General features: G+C 35.5%; 3 protein-coding genes across 5 annotated transcripts; 1 reads left to right on the forward strand and 2 right to left on the reverse strand.

Moving 5' to 3' along the window:
* Positions 1-329: 329 nt before the first annotated feature.
* On the reverse strand, positions 330-7,455 carry LOC123678887 (putative gustatory receptor 28a). Its single transcript, XM_045616151.1, has 7 exons — positions 6,280-7,455; positions 5,897-6,171; positions 5,490-5,830; positions 1,382-1,450; positions 1,238-1,327; positions 527-1,182; positions 330-472 (listed from the first exon to the last, which is right to left on the reverse strand). Exons 1-6 carry the CDS (start codon positions 6,696-6,698, stop codon positions 1,081-1,083), a joined length of 1,296 nt encoding a protein of 431 aa, XP_045472107.1. The 5' UTR covers positions 6,699-7,455; the 3' UTR covers positions 330-472; positions 527-1,080.
* LOC123678889 (ethylmalonyl-CoA decarboxylase-like) lies at positions 1,754-5,492 on the forward strand. 3 transcript variants are annotated; one of them, XM_045616153.1, is made up of 4 exons: positions 1,754-1,947; positions 2,293-2,574; positions 4,464-4,818; positions 4,930-5,492. In XM_045616153.1, exons 2-4 carry the CDS (start codon positions 2,427-2,429, stop codon positions 5,261-5,263), a joined length of 837 nt encoding a protein of 278 aa, XP_045472109.1. In that variant the 5' UTR covers positions 1,754-1,947; positions 2,293-2,426; the 3' UTR covers positions 5,264-5,492. The 3 variants fall into 3 exon arrangements, with proteins under 3 accessions (XP_045472109.1, XP_045472110.1, XP_045472111.1); XM_045616154.1 differs by having other exon boundaries at positions 2,319-2,574; XM_045616155.1 differs by lacking the exon at positions 1,754-1,947 and adding an exon at positions 1,989-2,120 and having other exon boundaries at positions 2,319-2,574.
* A 2,637-nt stretch (positions 7,456-10,092) lies between the features above and the next one.
* On the reverse strand, positions 10,093-21,924 carry LOC123678892 (sensory neuron membrane protein 2-like). The gene is made up of 9 exons (XM_045616156.1): positions 21,714-21,924; positions 21,274-21,434; positions 19,802-19,949; positions 18,537-18,809; positions 17,090-17,313; positions 16,699-16,901; positions 15,515-15,633; positions 13,567-13,692; positions 10,093-10,849 (listed from the first exon to the last, which is right to left on the reverse strand). The coding sequence occupies exons 1-9, from the start codon at positions 21,837-21,839 to the stop codon at positions 10,691-10,693; spliced, it is 1,539 nt and encodes a 512-aa protein (XP_045472112.1). The 5' UTR covers positions 21,840-21,924; the 3' UTR covers positions 10,093-10,690.
* Between the last annotated feature and the right edge of the window lie 60 nt (positions 21,925-21,984).

A 21,984-nucleotide genomic window follows, 5' to 3' on the forward strand; every position in this document is an offset into this window, starting at 1 on the left:
TTGTTGAGATACCATTCGTTATCTAATTTGTAGGTCTCACCCATAAACGTAAATTGTGTCGGTGGGTTATTTTCACCATTTTCAAAATGGAAAAATTTGCTCAATTCAATAGCCAACTTTGATTGTACTAATCCCACTGAACCAACCCGTTCTGGAGCTGGATGGTAAACTCTTCCAGTTTCTGGTATCATTACAACCTTATTAGGTAAAAATTTCAACGTCAACAAAGAATCAGCATGATTGTAAGCTAGATGCATTTCAGGATGTCCTTCTGATGTTTCTTTTTCAATAATATGTGTGAAAACAAAAGGGCAGTCATCACACCTAACAAAATTTCTTTCTTTACCACACCTTGATAGGAAAGGAAATTCTTCATATCTATTTGAATTGTTGATTTTCAGTTGGTTGAAAAAAAATCTCAGGAATTTTTTCTCTTTGATGCAAGACGTGAAATTTTTCATTTTGGAATCGTCTAGAAATAACTGATCTACGCTTACAAGGTATATAATTCAGTTTAAAAGCTTACCATTCCTTGATGGTCTACATAATAAAAATACTCTCTCACGCGAGGTTCAGGTTCCTGTCCCTGCACATAAGATAATCTGCGAGTAAACATTATTTTACAATGTTTTCCGTAATTAGCTAATCTGAAAGTTTGAAACATATTTAACGAAGAGATTCTAAATCCTTTTGGCAGCCCAAGTCCAAGGTTCACAAGTTTGTTTACAAAATTCACTGATGTTAGGTTAAGGTTTTCAACACAGAACTACAAAATTTTTCTTCTTTAAATTTACTACAAATTTAATCTGCTTTATGAACATTTCGAAAATAATTGTATGTAAAAGAGAATTTATTATAATAATTTTATGCATTAATGAAGAATTTGTGATATATAATAATAATTATATTTGAAATTGTAGTATTGAATAGTTTCTAGATAATAATGAATTGTTATGTACATAAGGTTCCGTGTAAAACATTTCTGTATTTGAAATAATAAACATGTGCTTTTATATTACTTACGTTTGATTATTCTCTCCTTTCGCTGAAAGTTCGATAGTTTAAAATTTATAGATGTTCTTAAGAATTTATAACAGTGGTTGTTGCATTTGCTATAGGTGAAAAATCTTTGGGATTGAACTGTATAAGAATCACCAAGTATGTTGTAATACCTGCTGCCATCTGTAAAGCAAAATTGCTTAGAATTTATGATCTTGTAATTGAATTGATATCTCACTGTGTATAATAGAGAATAATCTAAAGGAAAGAGACCCATTATACTGAAGATGAGACGATTGTGGTACATTTGCAATGAATAGATCTCGATCTAAAATAAAATTAACGTTAGCACAAATTTAAAGGTTAGAAAAAGTTATATTACAGTGTCCTGAAGTTCTTCGTTCTCACTGTTATTTCTTATTTTATGAAGAATACGAGGGCAATAGTTTGCCTGAAAAAATTAATAATGATAGCGGGATTAAAACAATTTTTAAAAGAATTTGAATTGCAAACTACTATCAACGAATTCATGGGAAAATCAGAGATTTTAGCCAGCCTGAATACTAAAACATTAGTTCCTAGTGAGATTATATTTCAATAAATATTTGCTAGTTTACAGAAAAAAAAATCATCTTAGTATTTCTTACTGTTTTAAAGATGAACGCGATAAAAAATTAAAAGTTTGTACACACTAAATTTTGTGAAATGTGAAATTTGGAATGATCATTCTTGGGTTGAATATTTGTTAAAATTACAACTACAAGTAGCTCGAATTCTGTGAGGTCATGACACTTCTTGAATAATTCATTGTTAAAAATTATTATCATGTGAATTGGTTCGAATACGTCGATTAAATATGTTCGGACTAGTAGAGTGTAAAGTTCTGTCCCAAATATCCTTGAGGAATGAAATGTTATTGGCAGGAATATACACAGCTATCAATTTCAGGTAAATCAATTAAATTTTTAATATGAAAAACATTAACTTCATTATATGGTGTTAGTTGATGCAGTTATTGTAGATTTTTTTTCATAAAACGATCCCAGGGAAAATTTATGTGGAAAATTTTTCGAATGAAAATCTACGTACAAAGTTATCATTCATTGAAATCATGTGGGAAGGTACTTAAAAATATACATAAATGAAAAGTGTTATGATGTTGTACACTCAATAACTTCAGCTATGAAATTGTACATGTAAATACGTTTATTTATATTTCAAACTTCAATCAGTGCAGCACGTTCACTTAAGTTAATAGCCAGTAGTTCTTATTTTTTTATTTTAAATTTTCAGTTGATATAACTATGAATTTTCTTTAAGAAAAACGAAGTAATATGGGATACTTTCAAAAAGGAAGAATATTTTAACGCACACTAGATCAATTAATTCTTTCAATCGAAGATTTTCTTCAGTCCTCCGCCAAAATTATGAATGATTCAAACTTCGATTCACAAAAAGTGAAAAATCACCTTCTTGGATTTCCTGGTGGTGAGATTACAATAGATTGGAACTATGCTAATGAAGGAATTGCCATAATATGGTTAAACCATGTAGAAAAAAGAAACTCAATCACTGGTGAGTAACTTACTAAATTAAGATTTTGTCTCGGATTTTGTTTGATTTGAATATTGAGAAAATTATTCTCTTTCTTATGTTTTTTTTTTAATTTTATGCAAGATCTAGCTCGGATGACTAACACTATTTGTTAACCAGGCATCTCATTTCACAAAATTCAAGAACAGAAAATAAGAAAATTTTAAAATTTTTATTGAAAAAATTACTAAGACACATTCAATATAAATATGTATAATAAGTACTATTTTTTACTGTATATCCTCTTGTTTTGATGGACCGAACTGATTTAACAGATATATCACTATAATCTACGACCTGGAAAACTCTGAAGATGCTTACCGCAGTAAAGTAAGCGATTAGACCACGACTACAAAGATATGCATTTTCTAATTCTCTCGATGAATAGGTGCATTATTTTCAATATACACTGCGCAAAAAAATTAACGCACATTATGGAAATCTCAAATTAATTCTACAACTGAAGGTGTTCTCAATGATAATAATTTTTATCAGAATTATGCATTTATTTTCCAGCAGGAATAAAAAAATGAGATTATCAGATTTTGAATGTATTGGCTCCATTCTGAAATCAGTTGTTCTCGATCAATTCTAGTGATCAATAGTTTTTCTTTCGTTTGATTTTCTACACTCGATCGCTATGCAACGCGAAACACGCAATTTGACCCAAGAGGAATGTGCCCAAGCGGTAGTTTTGCGAGAAGAAGGGTGGATATACACAAGAATTGCAGAAATGTTTGGAGTTTCCCATACAAGTGTGTCCAGAATGTTGCAGCGATTCAGGGGGACAGGTATGAATGTCCGAAGACCAGAACAGGGTAGACCACAGGAAACAACTGCCATTCAAGAACGTTACTTGAAAGTTTCTTCGTTGAGACAACGGTTTGCAACCGCTGCTCTTATCCCAGCCCATCGAAGGGCGCGTTTGGATTTTGCGAGAGAGCATATCCATTGGGCAGAAGCTGATTGGGAAAGAGTTCACTTCACAGATGAGTCTAGATTCTGCCTCTACCATTGTGTTCCCTTGTATACAGACGTCCACATGAAAGATATGCTCAGTGCAATTTCCTGAATACTACTGGTTTCGGGGGAGGATCGATTATGGTATGGGGTGGAATATCTTTGACTGCTCGCACAGACCTAGTGGTCGTTGATAATGGAGCTATGAATGCTGATAGGTATATAAGGAACATTCTTGAAGAGCATGTAGTGCCATTTGCCCCATACATTTGTGAAAATTTCATTTTTATGGACGATAATGACAGACCCCATCGTGCGCGCATCGTTAAGGAGTACCGTGAAGAGGTTGAAGTCTCTCGAATGGAATGGCCAGCAAGAAGTCCAGATCTCAATCCGATTGAGCAGGTTTGGGATAACCTCAATAGAAGGCTGAGAAGTTCAGAAAATCATCCAGCTACTCTTAATGACTTTGGAATCCAACTCAGAGAAATCTGGGAAGGATTAGATCAGAACAGTTTAAAATCACTCATTTTGAGTATGAAACGACGTTGCCGAGCTGTAATTAACGCAAGGGGTGGAAATACCAAGTATTAAATCACTTATCAGCATTCCAGTATTTTGAAAATTGTTTATTTCTCTTCTTTCACATAAGATTCGGTGAAATCCTGAATTTTTCTTCCATTTAATGTGTCTTGTTTCGTTCAAAACCTTCCCGAGAGAACATAAAAAATAAGTTATAAAGTCAATGTAGAGTTAACTCTCATTAAAATTGAGATTTTCAGAATGTGCGTTAATTTTTTTGCGCAGTGTATATTGAATATATTCTTTGTCTAAGTGAATATGGCGGTACTATTATTTTGTATTATTTATTACCACGAAAAATAGTTGAGTAAGTTTCGATGTCTCTTCAGGAAAGATGATGGTAGATCTCTCGAACTGCATTGACAAACTGGAGACTTGGACAGAAGGAAAAGCAGTGATCATATGCGGCAAAGGTGTTAATTTCTGCAGTGGAGGAGACCTGGATTTCGTTAAAGAAAATGCCAATCCAACTAAAGCCTTTAATATGAGCTCTTGGATGATTTCGACCCTTAGTCGCTTAGGTGACTTGGAAATGGTTACTGTGTGTGTTGCTCATGGACCAACTTTAGGTGGGGGTGCAGAAATATCCACATTCTGTGACTACATGCTGGTTACTGAGAATGTTAAATTTGGATTTATACAGGGCTGTTTAAATATTATAACAGCTTGGGGAGGAGGAACAAGGTAAGTTCATTACCTCAAATAAAAATGTTTTTCGAATATCGAGTTATGATATTTTGCAAGGGGATTAAAATTGTTAATCTCCACGTCAGTACTTTCCTATTTTTTTTTCAGATTGATACAAAAGCTTGGTGAACGTAGAGCTCTCACTCTCTTCTTAACATCTAAAATCTTGAGTGCTGAAGAATGTGTCAGTTTTGGCCTGGCAGAAAAAGTCATTTCTGCGCAAAACTTCCTAGAAGATGCATTGGACTGGTTGAAGGAATATGTTAAACACAACCATCAGGTTATAAGATCCTTCAAAAGCCTTGTAAATACTTCTAGAGGACTGGATCACGAAACATTAAAACGTGAAAGACAATTAACTAGTGAACTTTGGGGCGCAACAGGACACATAGCAAAAATTAATGAATTTAGTAGGAATAAAAAATCAAATTCGAGTAAATGAAATTTTAGTGTAAATAGGGCATAATTTCCAAAACGATTCAATAGTTAGGATATGTATCTACTTATGGCGAACGTTTTTTGAAGAATTTGTAACTGATTATTGTGAACTGTATCAGCCTCTGCCTCAATTGAGGTGGTTTCTGCTGATGGCACTTCATCGACTTACTACCTCTAGTTTAACCTTAGAGCTAAAACTAATTGAAAATATAAATAAAATGCATCCTTACCTCTTCGCTAGTTTCACTGGTAACATAGACAATTCCCAATGTTTCCAAAGCATTAGACAGAGCCCACAAAACAAAAAGAACATCCAAACTTCTATGTTCCGGATTTGAGAAATAAATAGCTATGAAGTATAAAGCTGAGACTATACTAACAAAAGTTACAGCCAACTTGAGTAGCTGCTGTAAAGCGAATGTTTTGTTTATCACGTGTGCTGTATCTGTCAGTTTGACATGCAAAGCTGCAATATGATTTACAACGAAGGTGGGATCCAAGGACTTCGTGATTTTTTCTGTTAAACGAACATTCTGTGGTAATATCGATGGTTCCACTTTTATAGCCCAGCCTGTAAATATGTATTTGGTAATTGAAAATTACAAGATATGACAATTATCACGATCATTCAACTTACTTTTCGTAGATTTTCGTTGAGGGACCAAAGTTTCCAAATACTTATTCAAAAGGTTGAACCTTGACCTGACCAAACTCATAAAAAGGCAGTATATGAATTCCATTATTATTGTAAGGAAATATGGAATCATTAGTTTTGCAACAACGGAAGCTCTGTTGTCACGAAAGAAAAATGGAGATACTACATTAGTCCATTCTAAAATCAACCATGAGATTCCTAATATCATGTACATAACTATGAAGATAACTGACAGCAACACCTTCACGTAGGTTTCTCTGAAACAGTAAAATAATCAACTAGACCCTATGACAATCAAAAAAAGAGAAAAAGTCATAGAAAAAAAAAATTTCATTGCAACAATTCTGTGATCTTCTTAAACTTACCTATGATCCACCCAAATGAGCAAAACTTTGATAGCTTCGTCTACTTCGTTGATATTGGGAAAAATGTTCATTAGTTTTCTGGAAAACACACATAGAACCAACAGACCACAGAGTGAAAATATTCCTGCTGCCATTTCTTGATAATACATCAGGTTCTGTTTGAAACTCTGGGTATCGTCATTTTCTATATTGAAAACAACCGAACAGATAATCACTATTGCCATGATAAAAGTGAAAATAATTCCCCATTTTGAATAGTTGATCGAGTTCTTCAGAGAAGACTTTTTGATGCTGTAAGGTGTCAAGCCCAAAAAGAAACAGGGGAACAGAAGTGGGGATATTGCTGAATAAACATCACTAGGATTGCCTATGTTTTTATATATCCAACGTTGGACGTATTCGAAACATATATCCAACATTTTCTTGAGAATGTCTGTAAAAGTGAACACCACTGAAGTCAGTTGAATAAATGTTAAGGATTTAGGTTACACCAAATGAGAATCGTATAGTGAATTATCAAAAAATTCGTGTAAAATTGTCGAAAAAAGGTACTTACATTATAGATATTGAAAACCAAATATGTATTGGTAGATACCTACTTAATTCGAAGAAATTGGAAATGATCTAAATGACTTGAAGCCATACATTAATAAAACAAATAATAATGTACTTATCTCAAACATCAGTGGAATACATGTTTATTGGAATTGTTATGAATCAATAATGAAGATGTCATTTATGAATGACTGTTTGATCAAGTGAGAAATTGGTGTATTGTTTTATTTCAGGTGAATTTCATCACTGAAATCTTGTATTGTTACATTATTTTGGGCACTTCAGGTTTGTGCTTTGTGGCTTTCGTTATAAAGGGTGTTTTTTTTAGAGCTATAAAACTTTAAATTGCAATAAAACAACGATGAATTATTCGATTGACATGAATTTTATTTATCCGCAAGATAATCTTGTGGCATTACATTTTAAATATGATTTCTGGCATATGACCGCCACGGCTGGCTCGGATGTAGTCCAAGCTGGACGTCCAACTTTCGAAGACTTTTTTCAAGATTTGTGGCCGTATATCGTCAATAACACGGCGAATGTTGTCTTCCAAATGGTCCAAAGGGTTTGTGGCTTATCCGCATAGACCAATGACTTTACATAGCCCTACAGAAAGTAGTCTAGCGGTGTTAAATCAGAAGATTTTGGTGGCCAATTCACAGGTCCAAAACGTGAAATTAGGCGGTCACAAAACGTGTCTTTCAATAAATCGATTGTGGCACGAGCTGTGTGACATGTTGCGCCGTCTTGTTGGAACCACAGCTCCTGGATGTCATGGTTGTTCAATTCAGGAATGAAAAAGTTAGTAATCATGGCTCTATACCGATCACCATTGACTGTAACGTTCTGGCCATCATCGTTTTTGAAGAAGTACGGACCAATGATTCCACCAGCCCATAAAGCGCACCAAACAGTCAGTTTTTCTGGATGTAACGGTGTTTCGACATACACTTGAGGATTAGCTTCACTCCAAATGCGGCAGTTTTGTTTGTTGACGTAGCCATTCAACCAGAAGTGCGCTTCATCGCTAAACAAAATAAAATGGACGTAGTGCGCGATACGTATTCCGCACAGAACCGTTATTTGCAAGGGGATTAAAATTGTTAATCTCCACGTCAGTACTTTCCTATTTTTTTTTCAGATTGATACAAAAGCTTGGTGAACGTAGAGCTCTCACTCTCTTCTTAACATCTAAAATCTTGAGTGCTGAAGAATGTGTCAGTTTTGGCCTGGCAGAAAAAGTCATTTCTGCGCAAAACTTCCTAGAAGATGCATTGGACTGGTTGAAGGAATATGTTAAACACAACCATCAGGTTATAAGATCCTTCAAAAGCCTTGTAAATACTTCTAGAGGACTGGATCACGAAACATTAAAACGTGAAAGACAATTAACTAGTGAACTTTGGGGCGCAACAGGACACATAGCAAAAATTAATGAATTTAGTAGGAATAAAAAATCAAATTCGAGTAAATGAAATTTTAGTGTAAATAGGGCATAATTTCCAAAACGATTCAATAGTTAGGATATGTATCTACTTATGGCGAACGTTTTTTGAAGAATTTGTAACTGATTATTGTGAACTGTATCAGCCTCTGCCTCAATTGAGGTGGTTTCTGCTGATGGCACTTCATCGACTTACTACCTCTAGTTTAACCTTAGAGCTAAAACTAATTGAAAATATAAATAAAATGCATCCTTACCTCTTCGCTAGTTTCACTGGTAACATAGACAATTCCCAATGTTTCCAAAGCATTAGACAGAGCCCACAAAACAAAAAGAACATCCAAACTTCTATGTTCCGGATTTGAGAAATAAATAGCTATGAAGTATAAAGCTGAGACTATACTAACAAAAGTTACAGCCAACTTGAGTAGCTGCTGTAAAGCGAATGTTTTGTTTATCACGTGTGCTGTATCTGTCAGTTTGACATGCAAAGCTGCAATATGATTTACAACGAAGGTGGGATCCAAGGACTTCGTGATTTTTTCTGTTAAACGAACATTCTGTGGTAATATCGATGGTTCCACTTTTATAGCCCAGCCTGTAAATATGTATTTGGTAATTGAAAATTACAAGATATGACAATTATCACGATCAGGTTTGTGCTTTGTGGCTTTCGTTATAAAGGGTGTTTTTTTTAGAGCTATAAAACTTTAAATTGCAATAAAACAACGATGAATTATTCGATTGACATGAATTTTATTTATCCGCAAGATAATCTTGTGGCATTACATTTTAAATATGATTTCTGGCATATGACCGCCACGGCTGGCTCGGATGTAGTCCAAGCTGGACGTCCAACTTTCGAAGACTTTTTTCAAGATTTGTGGCCGTATATCGTCAATAACACGGCGAATGTTGTCTTCCAAATGGTCCAAAGGGTTTGTGGCTTATCCGCATAGACCAATGACTTTACATAGCCCTACAGAAAGTAGTCTAGCGGTGTTAAATCAGAAGATTTTGGTGGCCAATTCACAGGTCCAAAACGTGAAATTAGGCGGTCACAAAACGTGTCTTTCAATAAATCGATTGTGGCACGAGCTGTGTGACATGTTGCGCCGTCTTGTTGGAACCACAGCTCCTGGATGTCATGGTTGTTCAATTCAGGAATGAAAAAGTTAGTAATCATGGCTCTATACCGATCACCATTGACTGTAACGTTCTGGCCATCATCGTTTTTGAAGAAGTACGGACCAATGATTCCACCAGCCCATAAAGCGCACCAAACAGTCAGTTTTTCTGGATGTAACGGTGTTTCGACATACACTTGAGGATTAGCTTCACTCCAAATGCGGCAGTTTTGTTTGTTGACGTAGCCATTCAACCAGAAGTGCGCTTCATCGCTAAACAAAATAAAATGGACGTAGTGCGCGATACGTATTCCGCACAGAACCGTTATTTTCGAAATAAAATTGCACTATTTGCGAGCGTTGTTCAGGCATGAGTCTATTCATGATGAATTGCCAAACCAAACTGAGAATAAATCACTTGACAGCTGTCAAATCGGTCGCCATCTTGAACAGTAATGCCAACTTAAAATTATATACCTCGAAAAAAAAACACCCATTATTTTCAAAATATGAAGCGGATGTACCTAATTAATACAAATTCAGTTCAGTTTGAATTTGAGTTACTGAAAATTACAAGTATAGAATAAAAACGCATAAGATAGGTACCCACCTGCGATTTTTTTCGAACTGAATTAGGTTTAGGCATTGTTTATAGTTAGAATGTATTTTGGAATAAATTCATTATCATTATAAAATCTTTATTCAATACATACTGAAATCCATAAATATATAACATAGTCAAGAAATATATGCATGTTGTTTTTCAAAAAGAAGAAATATTCTTCATTCAGATGTCTTATAATTATTACACCATCTAGGCATTTTGCTCTATACTTTTTATCTGTTTCGATGATACCTACACTTGAATAAATATATACAAATATACAGAGTGCTGGCTGATATACAATGCGTCCAGAAGAAGTGGCAGCCTAAGAAAATTATCAATTTTTTATTGAAAATTTCAGTTCCTGACCGATAATTTGTGAAGTAATTGACAGCCAACTGTAAGCATTTTCAAAATATACGTTATCGAATCAATCAATAAAGCAGTATAAAATTCCCATGAGTAGATATAATTTAATCTCTACACAAAAATCTTTCCCCATACAAAATTCAAATGGAGAATGTCTTTTACTTCCCAATCCAAAACTTCATGAGGAAAATTTATAATAAAACAAAATTAACTTTAATGAAACCGATGAATCGAATATCGACAAAATGTCTAGGTATAAAAATTGTATTCAGTCTTCAGATCACTTGAGTATCACTTAAGATTTTCGTGTCATTTAGAGTAAAGATGTAGTTCAAGTAAAATACATGCGAAAATAGTAAGACACAAGGATATTCCTATGAAAAGCCATTTCGAAATATTGACCAGTGTTAGAGTATCATAAAGCAAGGAATTCAAGAGATCTATTCCACTGTCTGGTAAATCCAATCCCTGAAAGAAGAAAATTCTTTTAACATCTCTTATAACGCAAACTGTTCATATAGCACTTCGTCCAATAAGACCTGGACCTAACCTAACTTAACCTTACCAGTGTGTGAGAAGGAGCAATGTCTTGGTGAAAGAGAATTTTGTCCTCTGCATTTCAGGAAGCATTTTCAGCAATCGATCCAATAAAGTTATGTTATATTTACTGTTGGTAGGGATTCATCAAGCCAAGTAGTTTGACATTTTAACCAACTACTTGACTTGAAAATCAAGCTTGTGAAAAATTACATACATAAGCTTGACTTGATTTGATTTTAGATAATTATTGTTTGACTTGATATCAAGCTACTTGATATTACTTGAGCTTGATATGCACGCGTCGCACGGCATATATTGCAATCTCGTGCGCGCTTAGACTAAATAAGGGGATTCCTCGAGCGCCGAGAGACTGAAGCTTTCGCCAGTGTGACTTTATTAGTAGTTTTCTCACATTTCTATGAAATCTATTGGTAGATTTTGGTGAGTTTCAGAAATATCTTTCCAAACTTGGCCAAAATGGCCAAGGATTTGTATCAACGCCAGTATCTTCAACTCCTGTTGAAAGACAATTTTCCAGAGCTGCTCTTACAGTTACAAAAACCCGCAAATCTATAAAATGCCTCACGCATCTTAGATCTTGGATGGAAAATTATAAAATCAAGCAAAGCCTGGAGGTTTCTCAATATTAAAAAACTAAATTTTTTTTATTTTTTATTTTGTTATGATTTATATCGATTTAATTTATGTTTCCATTTCAAAAAAGTTAATATTTTCTGTTCTTTTATACAATAAGTGAAATGAATAAAAGTGTTTTTTGCAAGGTTTCTTCTCATTTCATCATTTTTTTTTTATGTGACACTACACAATAAAACTGTTTAAAATGAAGTAGCTTGATATGATTCAAGTACTTGATGAATAGATACTCGACTTGAGATTGAAAAACTACTACTTGACTTGAGCTTGACTTGAAATCAAGTCAAGTTCAGGCCAAGTAGCTTGAAAATCAGGCCAAGCCGTGATAGTTAAGTAACCATACACGTCCCAAAATGCAGATGCTATAAGCTTGCCAGCTGAATAACACTTATCAAGCCATTTTCGTCAATCTTTCATCAATACACGAAACACGTTTTTATCAATTTTTCAAACTACAACAAATGTAGCGTCCCTTAACCTTCAATATCTCGATCCATTTGTGTGTCCAGGCCCTGGACTTATCAAGTGACGTGTTAACTGGTTCAAGTTCAAAAAAATTCCCAGAACAAAATTTTATTTCTAAAAAATTTTCTTGAGATGTTGTTTTCGAAATTCTTGTGTATAGTTTTAGTTTTTTTGCCTCTATAGTTGGAAGTATTGAATTTTCGAATTGGAAAAAGTAATAATAATATTATTAGGTGTGTGAATAAGTCTTTCCCGTTTTTTGTAAGAAATGGCGCCACCAATACTGTGCGAGTATTTAATGGTTACATATGCCATAATCAAAGCTTATTCATCTGTCAACAATTCCACACTAACACATTAGTTGAAATTTTTTCGCAGCATAAATTTTTGAAATCGTGAAAATGTCGAAATTTGAGCCGAGTCGACGTCATTTGCGGGAAGTTTCACTTTATTGGTTCAATTTGAAGAAATCTGCTGCCGAGGCGCATCGGTTGCTTCAGGAAGCTTATGGAGAAGGTTGTGTCGATGATTCAAGTGTTCGCGGATGGTTCCGATGCTTCAAAAGTGGCGATTTCGACGTGGAAGACAAGGAGCGTTCCGGGCGGCCGCAAATCTTTGAAGATCAAGAATTGGCGACTTTGCTTGATGAAGATTCGTGTCAAACGCAAGAAGAACTTGCTGAAGCATTGGGAGTTGACCGAACAACCATTTCCAAGCGTTTGAAAGCCATGGGAATGATCCAAAAGCAAGGAAATTGGGTGCCGTACGAACTGAAGCTGAGAGACGTCGAACGGCGTTTTTTCACTTGCGAACAGCTGCTTCAGCGACATAAAAGAAAGGGTTTTCTGCATCGTATCGTGACTGGCGATGAAAAGTGGATCCGTTACGATAATCCGAAGCGAAGAAAATCATGGGGACTACCCGGCCATGCATCATCATCGACGGCCAAGCCAAATATTCATGGCGCCAAGCTCATGCTCTGTATATGGTGGGACCAGCTAGGTGTGGTTTACTATGAGCTTCTGAAACCGAATGAAAGGTTCACAGGCGAGGTCTATCGACGACAATTGATGCGTTTGAGCCGCGCACTGCGAGAAAAACGGCCACAATACTCCGACAGGCACGACAAAGTTATTTTGCAACATGACAATGCTCGCCCACATGTTGCACAGCCGGTGAAAACATACTTAGAAACGCTCAAATGGGAAGTCCTACCCCACCCGCCGTATAGTCCAGACATTGCTCCGTCTGATTACCATCTCTTCAGATCGATGACGCATGGCCTGGCTGACCAGCACTTCCATTCCTACGAGGAAGCCAAAAAATGGGTGGATGACTGGATAGAGGCCAAACCGGTCGAATTTTTTCGCAACGGGATTCGTATGTTGCCAGAAAGATGGGGAAAAGTTGTAGCTAGCGATGGCCAATACTTTCAATAATTCATTTGTAACCATTTTTTCACAATAAAGGCTCAAAATTTGAAAAAAAACGAGAAAGACTTATTCACACACCTTATACATACGTACCATATCGATCCAAACTAATGGTAAAATTGTTCGAGCAAAATTTTTAGATGAGTCAAACGATTCAGATGGTCTGAGAATAATATTCAGCTGAACTCGTTCGTGAGCTTGTAGAGGAATTCCAGTATACTGAAAATGTAAGTGTTGCTTAATTAGGAAATAATATGGACGCAGCAGATGTTCTGCCATAAATTCGCTTTCGTTTGGGTGGCAACATTGATTTCGAAAATACGAGGAGCATGTAATCATCACTAATTTAATTCGAATGGACCACCATAATTACGTTTACATTTTTTTTTACGAATTCACATTATGTTTATTTCCATTTGAAATCTCATACTGAAATTGAATTTTGATGTACAGGGTGTTTCACGTAAGCGGGTCACTGATGGATGCTATGTGGCATATCCTTTGAGCGATATTGAAAAGTCACTCATCAAAATGATAGTATTTTTCACGGGCTATTCAAATATGTATCACTTTTTAATTTTGCTTGAAGGATGAGCCACAAAATCCAGTGAACCGCTTACACCCTGTACGCGAATTTGTATAGGGTGTTTCTTTTCGAGGTATATAACTTTAAGTTGGCATTACTGTTCAAGATGGCAACCGATTTAACAGCTGCCAAGTGATTTATTCTCAGTTTGGTTTGACAATCATGTCACGCCTGAACAACGATTGCAAATAGTGCAATTTCATTTCGAAAATAATGGTTCTGTGCGGAATACGTATCGCGCACTACGTCCATTTTATTTTGTTTAGCGATGAAGCGCACTTCTGGTTGAATGGCTACGTCAACAAACAAAACTGCCGCATTTGGAGTGAAGCTGATCCTCAAGTGTATGTCGAAACACCGTTACATCCAGAAAAACTGACTGTTTGGTGCGCTTTATGGGCTGGTGGAAAAATTGGTCCGTACTTCTTCAAAAACGATGATGGCCAGAACGTTACAGTCAATGGTGATCGGTACAGAGCCATGATTACTAACTTTTTCATTCCTGAATTGAACAACCATGATGTCCAGGAGCTGTGGTTCCAACAAGACGGCGCAACATGTCACACAGCTCGTGCCACAATCGATTTATTGAGAGACACGTTTGGTGACCTCCTAATTTCACGTTTTGGACCTGTGAATTGGCCTCCAAGATCTTGTGATTTACCACCGCTAGACTACTTTCTGTGGGGCTATGTAAAGTCATTGGTCTATGCGGATAAGCCACAAACCCTTGACCATTTGGAAGACAACATTCGCCGTGTGATTGCCGATATACGGCCACAAATGTTGTAAAAAGTAATCGAAAATTGGACGTCCAGATTGGACTACATCCGAGCCAGCCGTGACAGTCATATGCCAGAAATCTTATTCGAAATGTAATGCCACAAGATTATCTTACGGATGAATAAAATTCATGTCAATCGAATATTCCATCGTTGTTTTATTGCAATTTAAAGTTCTATAGCTCTAAAAAAAACACCCTATCTATGGAAATCCCAGAATTTCATATCAATAATATAATTTGACTTTTGGAATGATCCAGACAGGAAAAACAAAAAAAAATTATGATATGCTTTATTGTTTCCTGCTCTCTCGACTCTTATTGAAAAACACCACAAATTTTACAATATGGTTATTATTTCCTGTTATCTCCTAGCTCTTGAAAGTTCTAAACTTCTGAGAGGTCTCGCAGAGTCGTAATAGAAAACATAGAAACATATTTCGAGTCGCTGAAAAAAGCTACTGAAGATTCCAGAATGATGCCGGCGTCAGGTCAGATGTTTTTGCCAGGATAGTTGAATAAATTTCCAGGATCGAGTTGAAAGAATATCATAGTTTTAAGGGTTAGACAGTTATTCTGCTATTAGGCTTTTTCAGAAAGTATGAGAACCTCCCAGAAACTCAGACATTGTTCGTGTTGTGAAAAATGGCAGAGTAAAAAAATTTCAAACATACCTTATCGAGAAGCACGTAAATTTCATGTTTTTCAGGATCTGGATGCAGTCCTTCTAAGTTCTGAAGGTATTTTTTATCGGCATTGAGAAAATGTGGCTGGGAAACTAACACAGGTAGTCCTTAAAAAAAATATTTAGATTGTAGTTCAAGAACAAATATTTCAGATTTTAGTTAAATAAAGAGTCTTTCAATAAGAGTAACAGGCCAATTAAAAAGTCCCCGGTCTACCATAGTAAAACACATTTTTTTGGCACAATTCGATTTTAATATTCAACATAGTTGAACTTTTCGATACCATTTTTGTAGTACGATTTGTCTTTCGTTTCAAAATAGGCCTCAGTTTCGGCGATTACTTCTTCATTGGCGCTAAATTTTTTTTCCAACGAGCATTCTTTTGAGATCTGAGAACAGGAAAAAGTCGCTGGGGGCCAGATCTGGCGAATACGGTGGATGCAAAAGCAATTCGAAGCCCTATTCATGCAATTTTGCCATTGTTTTCATTGATTTGTGACACGGCGCATTGTCTTGATGAAACACCACTTTTTTTTCCTCAAATGAGACCGTTTTTTAACGATTTCATCCTTTGAACGATCCAATAACGCAATATTATAATCGCTGTTGATTGTCTGGCACTTTATCAGGTAATCAATGAATATTATACCTTACGCATTCCAGAACACTGATGCCATAACCTTGCCAGCTGACTGTTGTGTTTTTTCCTGTGGTTCCAACAAGACAGCGCAACATGTCACACAGCTCGTGCCACAATAGATTCATTGAAAGACACGTTTGGTGACCGCCTAATTTCACGTTTTGGACCTGTGAATTGGCCTCCAAGATCTTGTGATTTAACACCGCTAGACTACTTTCTGTGGGGCTATGTAAAGTCATTGGTCTATCCGGATAAGCCACAAACCCTTGACCATTTGGAAGACAACATTCGCCGTGTTATCGCCGATATACGACCACAAATGTTGGAAAAAGTCATCGAAAATTGGACGTCCAGATTGGACTACATCCGAGCCAGCCGTGGCGGTCATATGCCAGAAATCATATTTAAAATGTAATGCCACAAGATTATCTTGCGGATAAATTAAATTCATGTCAATCGAATAATCCATCGTTGTTTTATTGAAATTTAAAGTTCTATAGCTCTAAAAAAACACCCTTCATCATATACATACCTAGACATGGATATATATCTATAACTCCATCTAAAAAGCATGACTTTTGGCCATTCTCATCCAAAGTACCCTTTTTCAAGGAACAGTAACAATCTTTAGTCGGATCATCAACCGAAGAATAGAATAGGTTAGGGTCCGTTTTATATACATATCCTTCAATACCTTTATAAGTGTCTGTTCTATTATACACTATTGAAACAGATCTGTAACAAAACAAGAATTGTCCAAATCAATAGTTCGAGTCAAGGTTAATGAAGAAGAAAAATTTATAGTTTTATAACAACATAAACATGATAATAATACCTAATTGAGAGATTTCGCAAGCTCTTCTGTCAATAGAATAAGGATTTTGAAGTACGTATGGTAAAAAAATATCTTTTGGTATAAATACCTGCATATGTCAGTGGAAAAAATTGATAAAGAAGAATCCTCACTTAGATGAGGAGGGAATAAAGTACCATCTGATCCTTTGATTTGGTTGCAAGTGTTATTCATCAGATTTTCATCCCATAAAGATGTATAATTCGAGTAGTTCCACTGTTCAATTTCACCAATCTTCGAAATATCTATCATACCCGAGTTCACTTCATATACTCCATCAGAAATTATTTGTTTCTGAAAGAAGATAAAGATTATAACGGGTGTTTTTTTTTTCGAGGTATATAACTTTAAGTTTGCATTACTGTTTAAGATGGTGACCGATTTAACAGCTGTCAAGTGATTTATTCTCAGTTTGGTTTGGCAATTTATAATAGACTCACGCATGAACAACGCTTGCAAATAGTGCAATTTTATTTCGAAAATAATGGTTCTGTGCGGAATACGTAACGCGCATTACGTCCATTATATTTCGTTTAGCGATGAAGCGCACTTCTGGTTGAATGGCTACGTCAACAAAAAAAACAGCCGCATTTGGAGTGAAGCTAATCCTCCAACGAAAAATCGTTACATCCAGAAAAACTGACTGTTTGGTGCGCTTTATGGGCTGGTGGAATCATTGGTCCGTACTTCTTCAAAAACGACGATGGCCAAAACGTTACAGTCAATAGTGATCGGTATAGAGCCATGATTACCAACTTTTTCATTCCTGAATTGAACAACCATGATGTCCAGGAGCTGTGGTTCCAACAAGACGGCGCAGCATGTCACACAGCTCGTGCCACAATCGATTTATTGAAAGACACGTTTGGTGACCGCCTAATTTCACGTTTTGGACCTGTGAATTGGCCACCAAGATCTTGTGATTTAACACCGCTAGACTACATTCTGTGATGCTATGTAAAGTCATTGATCTATGCGGATAAGCCACAAACCCTTGACCATTTAGAAGACAACATTCGCCGTGTTATTGCCGATATACGGCCACAAATGTTGGAAAAAGTCATCGAAAATTGGACGTCCAGATTGGACTACATCCGAGCCAGCCGTGGCGGTCATATGCCAGAAATCATATTTAAAATGTAATGCCACAAGATTATCTTGCGGATAAATAAAATTCATGTCAATCGAATAATCCGTCGTTGTTTTATTGCAATTTAAAGTTCTATAGCTCTAAAAAAAAACACCCTTTATATTCAGAATGACCTTAAAAAGGTAACACACCAGGAAAAAAATTATGTATCACGATCTAGCTTTTTGGATTACGTACGGTATCTGTTGCCAATACGATAGGCCTTGTTTAGCGATTACTAAGCTAAAGATGTTTGTAGAGTGTTTTAAAGAAATACCAAAAAATTGAAAACTAAGACAATAGCGAATTCGCCTAAATCTCCAGTTTGCAGGATCAAAGCAGAAAGATGTGTTTTATTGAAAGAAGCTGACTATTAAATATAACTTACATAGTTGAATAGAGAAAATTTCATGTAATGCTCTTTTCCGTCTTTAACCTCTTCAATAGTTTTTGTTATAGCGAATCTAGAACAAAGCGGAAAGAAACCGAAATTGCATTCCGCTAAATTGAAATCACAAATTTTCATTCCATCAAACATCAAGTTCCTCACAGGATAGTCTTTCAGTATGTAGGCAGAGTTGTTGAAAAGTTTGTTTATACAATTATCCACCCACGGAGCAAATAAATCCAAACTACGATCTTTCAGTACTTGCATTAGAGCCTGAAACACAATAATTGTTAATTTATTAATATTTTATGTAATAGACGTTTTGATCAATTATATTGTTTTGGCGAAAAGTATGTTTATTTCATTATGATTGAAGTAGCTTGACATTTTAACCATCTATTTCACTTGAAAATCGAACTCGTGAAAAATTATATTCTTGAGCTTGACTTAACTTGATTTTAGATATTTATTGCTTGACTTGATATCAAGATACTTGATATTACTTCAACTTGATATGCACGCGTCGCACGGCATATATTTCTGCAATCTCGTGCTCACTTAGACTAAATGAGGGGATTCCTCGAGCGCCGAAATATTAAAGCATTCAAAGACTTTATTAGTTGTTTTGACATATTTCTATGAAATCTATTGGTAGATTTTGGTAGCTTCAGAAATATCTTTCCAAACTTGGCCAAAATGGCCAAAGATTTTTCATCAACGCCAACATCTTCAGCTCCTGCTGAAAGACAATTTTCCACAGCTGCTCTTAAAGTTACAAAAATCCGCAATAGGTTAGGCGACTAATATCTATAAGATGCCTCATGTGTCTTAGATCCTGGATAGAAAATTATGAAATCATAGAGGTTTGTCAATATTGAGAAACTTCATTTTTTTTTATTTTTTATTTTGTTATTATTTTTATTTATTCAATTTATGTTTCTAATTAAAAAAGGTGATATTTTCGGATCTTTCATACAATTATTTAATAAATATAAGTGTTTTTGCAGACTTCCTTCTCATTTCATCATTTTTTTATTGATGTGACACTACACAATAAAAGTGTTCAAACTCAAGTAGGTTGATATGATTCAAGTACTTGATGAATAAATACTTGACTTGAGATTGAAAAACTACTACTTGACTTGAGCTTGACTTGAAATCAAGTCAAGTTCAAGCCAAGTAGCTGGAAAATCAAGCCAAGCCATGAATCCATACCTTATATATTAGTTCAAAAAAAAAAAATGATTGTCCAAAAAGTTGCTTACCACATAGATTGGGTTAATCGTAGTTATTTTATCATCAATGCTCACATCATTACCACTTCGAGTTTGATTGAAGTGTAATTCTATCTTCCTATCGTATGTTATGGAATTGTTGTCATTATAGCTGAGGTCTTTCCTTACAAGTACTTGACTGAAAAAAGTTATAAATAACGGGTGTTTTTTTCGAGGTATATAATTTTAAGTTGGCATTACTGTTCAAGATGGCGACCGATTTAACAGCTGTCAAGTGATTTATTCTCAGTTTGGTTTGGCAATTCATCATGAATAGACTCACGCCTGAATAACGCTTGCAAATAGTGCTATTTCATTTCGAAAATAATGGTTTTGTGCGGAATACGTATCGCGCACTACGTCCATTTTATTTTGTTTAACGATGAAGCGCACTTCTGGTTGAATGGCTACGTCAACAAACCAAACTGCCGCATTTGGAGTGAAGCTAGTACTCAAGTGTATGTCGAAACACCGTTACATCCAGAAAAACTGACTGTTTGGTAAGCTTTATGGGCTGGTGGAATCATTGGTCCGTACTTCTTCAAAAAATTTATCAGCACACGAAATTCTTTTTTTCCATCTTTTTTCAAATAACAAAAGTAGCTACATTCACAAATTAATGGTCGGACTGCTAACAAATTTTGACACGTATCGTTTGAAGGTTGGTACTGACTAAAAATCATATGGATTTAATACTGGCATCGCCATCTGTCCATCAGACCAGGGACTTTTCAATTGGCCTAATATTTGGTGTTGTCAGAGCATGTCGCCTTGATAAACAATATAAATTGAATTTGAATGATATTCAAAATTCTAGATCAGAGCTTCTGATCTAGATACTGCTACTTTACAGAAAATATGTTACATGCCGTCTGGAAAATTTTGAAAATTGCCGTTTTTTTTTTAAATATTCGAATTGGAAAAGTTTAAGACAAATAGTGGGTATAGGTACATCAATTTGGTGAAATTTCGAAAATTGTTGCCTTTTTTTTCAAATTCGCCTTATGCACAAGAAATAAGATTACACATCAGTATATTTTTTCAGTTGGTCATCTGCAGCAATTTGGGTCAGTGCTGGAGCAGATTTAATTGCTGTTAAGAGGCATGAGGGGATGGAAATCCCCAACGGTTCCCGAAGGATATATTGAGGAATCTTTCAGAAATAAAGTGGACGCAGCGGATAAATTATTTGGAGGGTGTCGAAGAGAAATTTATTAGTACTATAATTACAGAAGAAGAGAACAGCAATATCGCTGACTATTTGGGTAATACAATGGATAAATTAAGAGGGGCTAGAGAGAAAAAGAATGACGTTTAAGGCAGAGTTCAACCTATGTTCAATAACTGTACAAACTGTAACAACAATAATACTAGATTAGCGTATTTTGTGGTCTGAAATTGCTCCGAGGAAGTAGGCATTATTGAATAATTTCAGAAAAATAGAATTTTCTCGCCTTACTTACTCAAAAACATAGGGTCCTTGTTCACGAAGTATTGGCTTAGCTCCATGTTTCATGACAGCTTCAACATTGTCAACAGCGAAAAGTGTGACATTCAAAGAAACGTTGAAGGGTAGCTGTTTGAACCTATGCCACTGTTCTGTTCCTCTTTCCAATCTTATATTCTGCAGAAAGAGGAGAATTAACTTACAATATTTTAAGGATATTCCATCAGTAAGGAATGTTTGCAAAAACAATCAGAAATGTAGAAATGAGGATGAATATGAATGAATATCTAGGCCAGTCTATGACTATACATAGGAGAAAAAAAGAGTTTCATGAAAAGACCTTAAATATAGATGACCTGATGAGATTTTCACAGAGATCCAGATGCAAAAATGCAATGTAGGTAATAGTTTCATGGGCAGTCTCCCTATATCAAAAAAATTGAACGAAAAACTCACCTTGTCGATCTGATTGTCTATGATTACGGGTAATATGACGAATGCCAACACAATGGAGAAAAGAAAAATAGAAAACGAACTAGCAGCGAAGGTGATCAATCTGGTTCTTGTGAATAAATGATGCATTTTTACCTCTAGCGAACTTGAATTTGATATTATGAACAAATATAAACTTGCATCGGAACTATCTACTGAATGAAGTGAAAAGATACTAGAGTCAGAAATCTGTTATCTTTTTTTTTTAATATTAGATCAAAACATTGGATTCCGA

This window comes from Harmonia axyridis, chromosome 4, assembly GCF_914767665.1.
Source record: "Harmonia axyridis chromosome 4, icHarAxyr1.1, whole genome shotgun sequence".
NCBI lineage: Eukaryota > Metazoa > Arthropoda > Insecta > Coleoptera > Coccinellidae > Harmonia > Harmonia axyridis.

Coding starts and splice junctions, on each gene's coding strand:
- LOC123678889 (XM_045616153.1), top strand. CDS start 2,427: ATGAATGATTCAAACTTCGATTCACAAAAAGTGAAAAATCACCTTCTT. Junction 2,575..4,463: donor AAAAAGAAACTCAATCACTG/GTGAGTAACTTA, acceptor ATGTCTCTTCAG/GAAAGATGATGGTAGATCTC. Junction 4,819..4,929: donor GCTTGGGGAGGAGGAACAAG/GTAAGTTCATTA, acceptor TTTTTTTTTCAG/ATTGATACAAAAGCTTGGTG.
- LOC123678887 (XM_045616151.1), bottom strand. CDS start 6,698: ATGTTGGATATATGTTTCGAATACGTCCAACGTTGGATATATAAAAAC. Junction 6,172..6,279: donor CTCATTTGGGTGGATCATAG/GTAAGTTTAAGA, acceptor TTACTGTTTCAG/AGAAACCTACGTGAAGGTGT. Junction 1,451..5,489: donor CCAGTGAAACTAGCGAAGAG/GTAAGGATGCAT, acceptor TAATTTTTTCAG/GCAAACTATTGCCCTCGTAT.
- LOC123678892 (XM_045616156.1), bottom strand. CDS start 21,839: ATGCATCATTTATTCACAAGAACCAGATTGATCACCTTCGCTGCTAGT. Junction 18,810..19,801: donor CGATTAACCCAATCTATGTG/GTAAGCAACTTT, acceptor ATTGTGTTTCAG/GCTCTAATGCAAGTACTGAA. Junction 10,850..13,566: donor CATTAGTTTGGATCGATATG/GTACGTATGTAT, acceptor TTCTTCTTTCAG/GGATTGGATTTACCAGACAG.